Source organism: Equus asinus, chromosome X (assembly GCF_041296235.1).
Source record: "Equus asinus isolate D_3611 breed Donkey chromosome X, EquAss-T2T_v2, whole genome shotgun sequence".
NCBI classification, from domain to species: domain Eukaryota; kingdom Metazoa; phylum Chordata; class Mammalia; order Perissodactyla; family Equidae; genus Equus; species Equus asinus.
In genome coordinates this window covers 96,540,931-96,550,960 of record NC_091820.1, presented here as the reverse complement: position 1 = coordinate 96,550,960, position 10,030 = coordinate 96,540,931, and the positions used below count along the sequence as shown (strand labels likewise).

General features: G+C 44.5%; 1 protein-coding gene across 3 annotated transcripts; it reads right to left on the bottom strand.

Annotated features, from left to right (window-relative positions):
• Positions 1-210: 210 nt before the first annotated feature.
• On the bottom strand, positions 211-9,429 carry GPRASP3 (G protein-coupled receptor associated sorting protein family member 3). 3 transcript variants are annotated; one of them, XR_011499669.1, is made up of 7 exons: positions 9,201-9,428; positions 7,939-8,042; positions 7,453-7,550; positions 7,012-7,090; positions 6,626-6,686; positions 2,084-2,118; positions 211-1,396 (listed from the first exon to the last, which is right to left on the bottom strand). XR_011499669.1 is itself a non-coding variant. In XM_070502365.1 (5 exons), exon 5 carries the CDS (start codon positions 6,381-6,383, stop codon positions 4,731-4,733), a length of 1,653 nt encoding a protein of 550 aa, XP_070358466.1. In that variant the 5' UTR covers positions 6,384-6,686; positions 7,012-7,090; positions 7,453-7,550; positions 7,939-8,042; positions 9,201-9,429; the 3' UTR covers positions 2,864-4,730. The 3 variants fall into 3 exon arrangements, 2 of the variants coding, with proteins under 2 accessions (XP_070358466.1, XP_070358467.1); XM_070502365.1 differs by lacking the exons at positions 211-1,396; positions 2,084-2,118 and having other exon boundaries at positions 2,864-6,686; positions 9,201-9,429; XM_070502366.1 differs by lacking the exons at positions 211-1,396; positions 2,084-2,118; positions 9,201-9,428 and adding an exon at positions 8,662-8,801 and having other exon boundaries at positions 2,864-6,686.
• Between the last annotated feature and the right edge of the window lie 601 nt (positions 9,430-10,030).

The following is a 10,030-nucleotide window of genomic DNA, read 5'->3' as shown; positions in this document are numbered from 1 at the left end:
GTGTCCTTGTGTGACTCACAAACTGGTTCTGAAGGCAGTTCCAATGTTTCAAAGAATTAGAGCATAAGTGTATGGCTTTCCATGGGGGCCACTGTAAAGGACAGTATTTATATGCACTTAGTATTAGTATTTATATGCATTTTGACGTTTGTTAATGAGTGCAATCGATATCATACTGTCATACTGTCTAGAATCAAGACAGTTCCAACAAAAGATTAATGCTTTGTATTCTTAAACCAAAACAGCACAGCTATACATAAAAGTTACATAATATAGCATGGGCCTAGTGGAGCATACTCTCTCCAATGCAATATTCATCTTCTATTTTCACATTAAAATGACATTCCATCACCAAGGAGCAGAGGGACTAGCACTTTCTTGATTCAAAGCAAAGCACCTGGAAACATACTATTGTTTTCTGGATCATTATTGCCTCTGACCATTGCTAACACACTAGACATTTTGTCTATTCCTGACATATTTTCAGGCTTTCCCCAAAGTACCTAACTGGGCTGTGGGGAGAAGAGTAGCAAGAGTCTCCCCTTCCCACATGGAGGATTAACAACTTCTGGAGAAGTTCCAATCCTATAATAAGTCATTTCCAAATCTCTCTTATTGAAGCACCCCATGATTCCCTACAGTGTGTGTTTTCCTTCTCTGCAACCCAACTTGTTCAAATATAGGCATGTCCCTGGTGGTTTGTGGCTGAAGGGCATTGGCATTTATGATCTTTGACAAAGCAGTTCCACTTCAAGGAATTTTTCATGCAGAAATATTCAAACAGGCATGAATAAACAAGGATGCATCAATTTTCACAGGAAAAAGAATATAAGAATATGCCAAAGAATATGAAAGAATACATTAAAAAGTATGTTGCATGAAAACTACAAAATGCTGCTGTGAGCAATTAAAGGAGACCTAAATAAGTAGAAAGACAGATTTTATTCATGTGTCAGAAGATTCAATATTCTTAAGGTGTCAAGTGTTCCTCAATTGATCTATTGATTCAAAGCTGCCCCAATCAAAATCCTAGCTGCAGTTTTCATGGATATTAACAACCTGATTCTAAAATTCATATGGAAAAGCAAGAGTAAGAATAACCAAAATAACTTTGGAAAATAATAAAGTTAGAGGACTAACACTGCCCGATTTAAAGACATTATAAAGCTATAGTAATCAAGACAGTGTGGCATTATAATTAAGATACACAAGTAGGGGCTGTCCCCGTGGCCGAGTGGTTAAGTTTGCGTGCTCCGCTGCAGGCGGCCCAGCGTTTCGTTGGTTGGAATCCTGGTCGCGGACATGGCACTGCTCATCAAACCATGCTGAGGCAGCGTCCCACATGCCACAACTAGAAGGACTCACAACGAAGAGTATACAACTATGTACCGAGGGGCTTTGGGGAGAAAAAGGAAAAAAAAATAAATAATAAATAAATAAATAAATAAAAGATACACAAGTAGATCAATGGAACAGAATAAAGACTCCAGAAACAGACCCATACATAGAGGGACAACTGATTTTTGACAAAGACTCAAAAGCAACCCAGTGGGGAAAGAAGAGTCTTTTAACCAAGTGTTGCTGGAACAACTGGATATCACTATGCCAAAAAATCAACCTCAAACAATAACTTGTACCATACATAAAAAACTCAAAATGCATCACAGACCTAAATGTGGAACCTAATACTATAAAACTTTTAGAATATAAAATAAAGTCTTTGGACCTTGGTTAGGCAACAATTTCTTATATATAACACCAAAACATAACTGGTAAAAGAAGTGTTCTGCATCAAAATTAAAAACTTCTGCTGTTCACAAGACCTTTTTAAGAGAATAAAATACTTACACATACTTCACCCAAGATATATGGATGGAAAATATGTGTATGAAAAGATGTTCAACATCATTAGTCATTAGAGAAATGCAAATAAGAATTATAATGAGATATGGATAAAATTCAAAAGATCAACCATACCAAATGTTGGCAAGGATGTGAAGAAATCAGAACACTCATACACTGCTGTGGGAATGTAAAATGGTACAACTACTTTGGAAAACGTAAAAGTTAAGCACATACTTACCATATGATCCAGCCATTCTACTCCTAGGTATTCACCTAAGAGAAAAGCAAAGCATACATCCATAGAGACAGTTGTACATGAATGCTCATAGCAGCTTTATTTGTAATAGCCTAAATCTGGAAACCAAACAAATTCCTATCAACAGGTGAATGGATAAACAAATTGTGGTATAACCATACAGTTAAATGCTACTTGGCAACAAAAAGCAAAGAATTATTTATACACACAACATGAACGGATCTCAAATAATTATGTTGAGTCAAAGAAGCCAGACCCCTCTTCTCCCCCGCCAAAAGAATACATGCTGTATGATTTGTTTTATATAAATTACAGAAAATGAAAATGATCCTATATTGTCACACGCAGATCAGTGGTTGTCTGGGGGTGGGGAGACACAGGGAGAGGTGGGAGGGAGGGTTTACAAAGGGGCATGAAAAAACTTTTGAGGATGATGGATATGTTCACTATCTTGATTGTGGTGATGGTTTCATGTATGTATACATATGCCAAAACTTATCAAATTGTCTACTTTAAATATGTACAGTTTAATATATTCCAATTATATCTCAATAAAGCTATTAAAAAGCACATGGCAGATGTGTATAATACTAAATTGGAAAGATAATTGTAAAGATGAAAAGGCAAGTTGCAGAATACTACAGTCCTATTGTTGCAAAAGAATAAATTTGTGCACATTGTTGATTAATAGAATATGCAATGAAAGATTAGTGCACTATGCACCAACTGTGAACACAGGAAAAACATTAAGTGACTCAAAAATATGCTGCAGAAGTGTATTTATTGACATGGAAAGACATTCACAATATACAGTTAGGGGAAAAGTAAGTTAGAAATAACATTTATAGTATAATCTTATTTTAGTTTCTTAACTGTTTAAAAATCTCAAAAGTATATAACCCAAAATTTTCACACACTGAGACATTCTCTTCAGCTCAGACAAGGGGTTGTAATTCCTATCATGAGTCTTAGAGAACCACAGTCATAGCCTAAAAGTCCTGGCAATGCTCTCTGGACCATAAAGACTTCCAGGAATCACTATCATGTACGTTGAGGCAGCAGCTTCTCTTCTGGATTTCCTGTTCTGTGTTGATGAAGCTGAAGCTTTGGTCTAAATTTCTCCAGTTAAGTTTATCCTCTATAGGTTTAGCCAGTACAAATGCACAAAGTGGGCTTGCCTACTCGTAAATGGAGCCCTTTGGCCTTTCATATGACACATAGGAGAATAAACTATAAACGGTAAAAAAAAAAAAATTAAGGTATGATTTTGCAAGGAGGAAGAAAGCAATTATCTTTTTAAATGTAATGTATGAAACAGTGCACAGAATTGATTCCAGTTCTTTGGAGGAAAAAGTACATACGGATTGAAAAAGATAGGATATATAGCAAATTTTATTTACTGATGACTCCAAATCTACATCTTACTCATTCAACAGTTTTGGTCACCTGCTGTTTCCCAGACACTGCCAGTTGAAATCCACACACCCATCTGACTTTTCTCTTGACTCCCAGCCAGTATAGCCAAATGCCTAATGGATATGTGCATTTGGAGGAAGTTAAGAATTGCAAGACTGGCAGACATTATCTACAGCAAAACTGAATCATTAAAACCAGTCTCCAAGCCTTGAGGGCCACTACCTAAAGAAGTGAAAGAGGACTGTAAGGTAGTGTGGTGATAAGGAGTTGTGGTTATCAGAAAAACATGGTATCAGACAAAACAGCTATGCCATTTGCCTGCTGTGGGAATCTAGGAAAAGTATTTAACCTCCCTAATTCTCATTGGAGTTGACTGAAAATAATGAGTTATAATAATAAAAAAATAGTACCTAGCTCACAGTACCATCATGAGAAGAGGAAAAGATCCTGTAAAACATAGTGCCAACACAGTATGTGACACAGGAGTAGGTACTCGGGAAATGTTTCCTCTCTATACCTACCTCCTTTCTCTTCTGTGAGATGACTGACATAAATGAAATAGCCTAACAACATGAGTGTTATAAACGTAGCCATAAAATTTAAAAAATGAATATTACATTTTATCTCAGATTCAGGGCCATTTCTGTGTTGTAAAATGAGTTATCTGATACAGGCAGAATCCAGGAAAAACAGTAATTCCTCTTACATTAAACAATCTATAGCAAGCCCTGCCTTCTTTACGTATTGAGTGCATATTTGGCAATGAGTGTGAGTGTGCGTGTCTGTGTATGAATGTATGTATTATTAATTCTCTTTTTGTGTGTATATGCCTTATTTCTGCAATTAGATTCTAAATTCAAGATATTTTCTTTTTTGCCTCTTGAAGCTACACATGGATCTAAACAGATACTAATGAACAAGTTAGCGTACTGACAATGAACTGGTTCACTACCTTAAGTAAAATGTTAAAAAGCTCCCCATCTACACAACATAAAAATCAATAGCTGTTTTCAGCTCATGGTGTAATATTCATTTGATACTCCAAAAATGGCTAAGCTCAAACCTAGAGATAGTCACAGGTAATATCATCTTAAAGATGTAATTTGTAACATGCACACTGTGATAACCAAAATGTTATGCACAGCTCTGGGAAGAACTAGCCTATTAGAGTTTGGAGATTATTAAAAGTATTCTCTTTTATTTCTGGCTCATTTTACATTGTTTCAATAATCACTTTAACTTCACGGAAAATGGCCATGAGTGTATTATAACTCAAGTGATCGACAACTACAATTGAGCCCTTTCTGATATGCTCCTTTATGTTAATAAATATGGCCACGGCACTAACAAGATTGGCTTTTGCCTCTTTCTGGTTAAAGATGAGCTTTAATGCTGCTAACGCCTTTGAATTGATCATGTCTCTGGCTGCAGTTGGATTTTCAGACATGTTCAAAAGCACTTTCAAAACCAGATTTCTGGTTTTACGATTTCCCAGGGATAGCAAATGGAAAAGCTCTGAAAAGTAATTGGCAACAATGTAGTGATGGTCAGAATCAGTAGTCAGTTCCCCTAGTATCTTTAATCCAGACTGTTGTCCAGGTGAATTCAAAGGAAAAGATATGGTTTCCTTACACATATGCTTAACATGTAATTCAATCTTGCGTTGTCTTTCATCCCCAGAATGGGGATTCAGAGTAATTACAGCCTTTTTTCTTATTTCAGAGGATGGAAAACTGAGCAAGCTTTCAATAAGCGTCACTACACCCACCTCGTTAATGAACTCCTGGGCAAATGGATGAACATTAATGATCCCCATTGCAATTTGAGCTATTTTATGAATGAGAGGATCAGTAGTTGACTTCAGTAAGTTAACGAGTTTTTCAAATTCCTCAGAATCCATGTAGCATTCCATTTTGCAAGGGCAAGCAAATGGCTTAATCCCATTCACCTCCCTGATCCTGATTTGACGTCTAATCTCCTCTATGGTCTGGATGCAAGGGTCAGAACCAAATGGATACTCAGGGATAGGCTGTGAGCATGAGGGAGTGCTCCTAGAAGGGCTTGCTGTTGCCACAGGCAAAGAATGGGCATTTTCCTCAGCTGAGGCCAGGACAATATATGAAGGAGGCTTTGTCTCAAATGGGGCTTGGGATCTAAATCCTAACACTGCTGGAGTTACAGCAGGAGCTTTGGGCCAGATAGTTACCTCAGACCAGTCCTTGGGCCTACTTTTTTCATTAATTTCATCCACAGGCTGAGGCCTAACTATCCTGCTCACAGGTCTAGGATTAGGGTCAAAACTAGTTTCATCTCCATCCCAAAACCAGTTCCCAATAACATTCTCTTCTTCCTCCTCCTCAGCCCCTGGCCTAGCCTTGCAGCTGGCCCGACCCACAGGCTCCAACTTCTCAGCACAGGACAGGGGACCACTATCAGCTTTATCTTCATCCTTAGCACTAGAACGATTACCCGCCTCTTCGCCATTCCAGAACCAGGAACCAACACTGCCCTCTTCCCCAGCCCAGAACCAGGCATCAATACCAGCCTTATTTTTACATGTGGACCTGGACTCAGCACTAGCCTCAGCCACAGAACAAAACTGAGATACTCTAGTGGCCTCACTTTCAGCTTTGGGACTAAAATCTGCTAGGGCCCCTTTCTTCGTCTTAGTAACAATTCTGATCTTAGACACTGCTTTTGTCTCTGCCACTGCATCTGCCTGAGACCGTGTCTTGGCTATTGCTTTGGCTTGGGTCTTGGCTACAGATTTGACTATGCCAGAAACCTCCCTCTTTGCTTCAGCTGCTATACCAGCCCTTTTTTCAGTTTTGACCTTGTTTCTACTCTCATTCTTAGCCCCAGCCATGATTGAAGTCCAGTTATACAGATAGCCCTATACAGTCTTGGTCTTGGTTCTCAACGTGCCCCAGGTCCACGTCTTAACACACTTTCACGGATCAGAGAGAAACTTTGTAGCAAGAGTTGAGAGTCTACTGTCAGTTCAGCACTCATACAATCTCCTTTTCAAAAAGACAACCTCTGTCAATGACATAGACAGAGGGCAGAGACACTCAGGCTGAGGGAAGATGATGGCTCCTGAGTGCAGACCTGTTGAAGGTGATGATCTTCTGCCACTCCAAGGCCACCACAGCCACCAATGGAGATGGACCTGGGGTGGAAGGAAATGGGCTTTGAGTCTCTTCCAACTGTGCTTCTCTATGCAGACAGCCACACAGGATAGAAGAAAGTAGAGATGAATTGTGTGGTAGGAGAAGTAGAATAGTAGCAAACTCTGTTATCTCATTTTATCTTTTCCACACTCCCACTAATGCTCAACAGTGTCCTACCCAGGCACTACCACACTCTTTCTACATCAAATAGGAGCAGAAATGATGAGAAAGCTTGCTGAAAGTCAGAGAGGCTAAGGAGTGTCCAGTCCCTTTGGTACACACTACTATTCTCTACAGGTCTATCCAGGTAGGCCTCACACCAACCTGCATTGATCTGGTGCAATTTTCTCCTCCCTCCTTGCTTCCAGTTTTCTTAAGCCCTACAGCCAACTCACAGGCAGACCTATGGACAAAAAATACAGGAGGGGCTGGAATTTTGAGTATTTGGCACACAGACATGCACTCTGGTTTCTAAACCCAATACCTGCCATTCCACATCTAGAGCTTCGGTTATATAACCTTTCTGGCCTCCTTGGTCCTCCTCATGGGTCGTCCCCCGCTACACACACAATTCCTGGGTATCTATCAATTACCCAATAGGCACAATCCTGGTTCACTCCATCCCCATTTCCTATACACAAATGTAAGGGCAGAGGTGTCTGCAAAGTTGGAAGACAATGGCTCCAAGATATGATCTGGTCTCACCCACTTGCAAACACCCAATTCCCATCCCCAATCAATAGGCGTGCTCATCTTCACACTCACCTTGGATCCAAATGAATAGTTTTCGTTCTCTTTCTTAATTAAATTCAAAGTAAACAGCTACCTACAGATTTCTACAGAAACCTATAAAGGAAAAAAACCTATGGACAGACAAAAAGGCAGAGAAGAGAACACAGAAGACATTAAGTTGGCCCAACACCCATGACAAGCTTTATAACATAGGCTTTTGTATATTCAAGGCCGTGTTAAACGTCTCCCACCTGTCTGCTCCTCCCAAATGATTTCCCATTCCTTTCCCCAAGACCTGCAGCTTATCTAATTAGACCTCTTCCCAACTCTGAAGTTAGTCCTTTTCCCAGCAGAGGCCACAACTCTTTCCCTGAACAAAAATACCAGGCACAAGAGTGGGTATTGGAACACAGGCAACTGTATTCAGAAACCACGTATCGAAGATAATAGGGACTATTACTTCAATACCATCTTTGCAGGCCCCTGCCCATTCCCCTTCCCTGCATACATAGATCCTACCTCATTCACCACTTATGCCAGCCAGCCCACACACAGCAGGGGTCCTCAGGAGATGCTATCCTTCCCACCAAAGAACAGTCCTCTAGCCAGAAAAGAGTCCCGCCCTACAGAAAGAGGGAGGGACATTCAGCAAGACACCCAGAGAATATGTTGACAATGGTAGAAAAATATCAGGTTAATGGACAGATAACCAGAATTCAGGGTCTAACTACTCCTTTTCAAGAATCAGGAAATGAGTAAATAAAAGTCTTTCAACTCCCATAGTTCCTCAGGTAGTCACCCTCAGGAATTCCACAAAATCTGTGGGATTGCTTCTACACCAAAATGAGAGGGGCTGTGAGAGGTGGACAGAGATGGAGTTTGGGTCTCCAGAACCAAAAACTGAAGAAACAGACTGACTTCACGCCTTCTAAATTCATCCTTCAGAAAACTTTCCCCCTTATTCTGAACAGCCCTTCCCACACCTCAACATATTAAAGGGGGCTGGGTGTTGAGAAAACAGATCCCGAATGAGAAAGGGGAATTAACTACACTATTTACATGCATCCTTCCTGTGAAAGTCAATCGACTCTTCAGCCTGTCAGTGGCTAGCATTAACTGAGTGCAAAACCTACACATGGAAGGCAATAAAACTGTGGTATTCAGAGGCAAACAGATATTCCATTTTGGTCTCTTCACAGTCTACCCACTCAGGTCACCTTTAGCTGAAGTCGCCAGACCTACCGCGCAGACAGGAGACTTCGGCATTAACAAGCCGCCAGTGGGAAGCGACAGCACCCCGGACGCGGGGCCCCACGGCCCCTTTCCACGATCCGGGCCCGGAGGACCCAGCGCCACTGGCCCGCTCCCGCCGGCCCGGCGCCGAGCTCGCGCGCTCCCCACAGCGGCCCCGCGGCCTCCCCCCGCCCCCCACCCCCGCCCCCGCCCCGCCATTCTCCCGCAGCAGCCCCCCAGCCCTCTCCCCCGCACAGACACCGCCGAGGGCGAGGCGCGGCGCCGAGAAGCCGGCTGCAAGCGCGAGGCGCCTCCAGAGGAGCCCCGGGAGCCTCTCGGGAGCCTCTCCGGCGCCCCCGCGCCCCGGCCCGCGCCACTCGCCGCCGCCGCAGCACCACGGCTCCCCCGGCGCTGGCCCGCTGCGCACCGCTCTCGGCGACCGGCTCCGACCGCCTCGGCGGCTCCTCGCCAGGCTGCCGGCTGGAGGGCGGGCTGCACGCCGGGCAACGGCGGGGCCACCCCCGCGCCCCCACCACACCCCCACTTGCCTCTCTCGACTCAGGCCCAGGCCGCCGGCCTGCCCTCCTCTCCGAGCGCCTCGCGCGCCTGCCCACCGCCCTCCGTGCGGCCGACTCGCACACAGGCGGCCCGCCCCCCGCGCCGCTGCACCAAAACGGGCAGGGGCTGCGCAGGCTGCGGCACGAACCGCTCGCGGCGAGGGGTGTCGGGAAGGGGGGCGGAGGGATACGGCACCAACGGGCTCGACGCCCCCTCCCAGGCCCACCGTAGTTCCGACCCAGAGGGGGCGGGGCCGGGAGGCGCTCCCGCCAAGGGGCGGGCCGAGGCCAGCCCGCCTCACTACACCTCCGCGGCCACCTACGTGGCGACCACCCCCTCCTTTCCGCCACTACAATAGAGGGGACCGGCGGGTGGGGGGCGCTGGGGGCCAGGATCGGGAGGTCCGGAGGGGCCGCGTCGCAGGGAGCAGCGGATGGACACAAACAGCCCTTCGGTGGGTGGGTGGGTGTTTGTGTGTGAACCCCCAGAATGCTCCCTGGCTGCCCGCCTCCACCTCCCCTCGCGCCCACCATCCGTCCAGGACGCTGATGGGAGAGGGTCCCTGAGGACCGCAGGTGGGGAGGCGAGAGGCCATTTAAGACCAGACCGCCACCGAGGTTCTGGGGGCCCCTACCAAGTTCTTCTTTTATTGCTTCTGGTGGCTGTGGGGAGGTGGGAGGGGGTCCAATGGAGGCCTCACCACTGCCCCTCTTCCCGAGGAAGGCACACCTAGACCTCTGACTCCAGCGAACAAACCGCTGGTCTGCGCCCACAATCATTCATTCTTTCTGCCACACTGCTTTCTTTCTCATTCGAAATG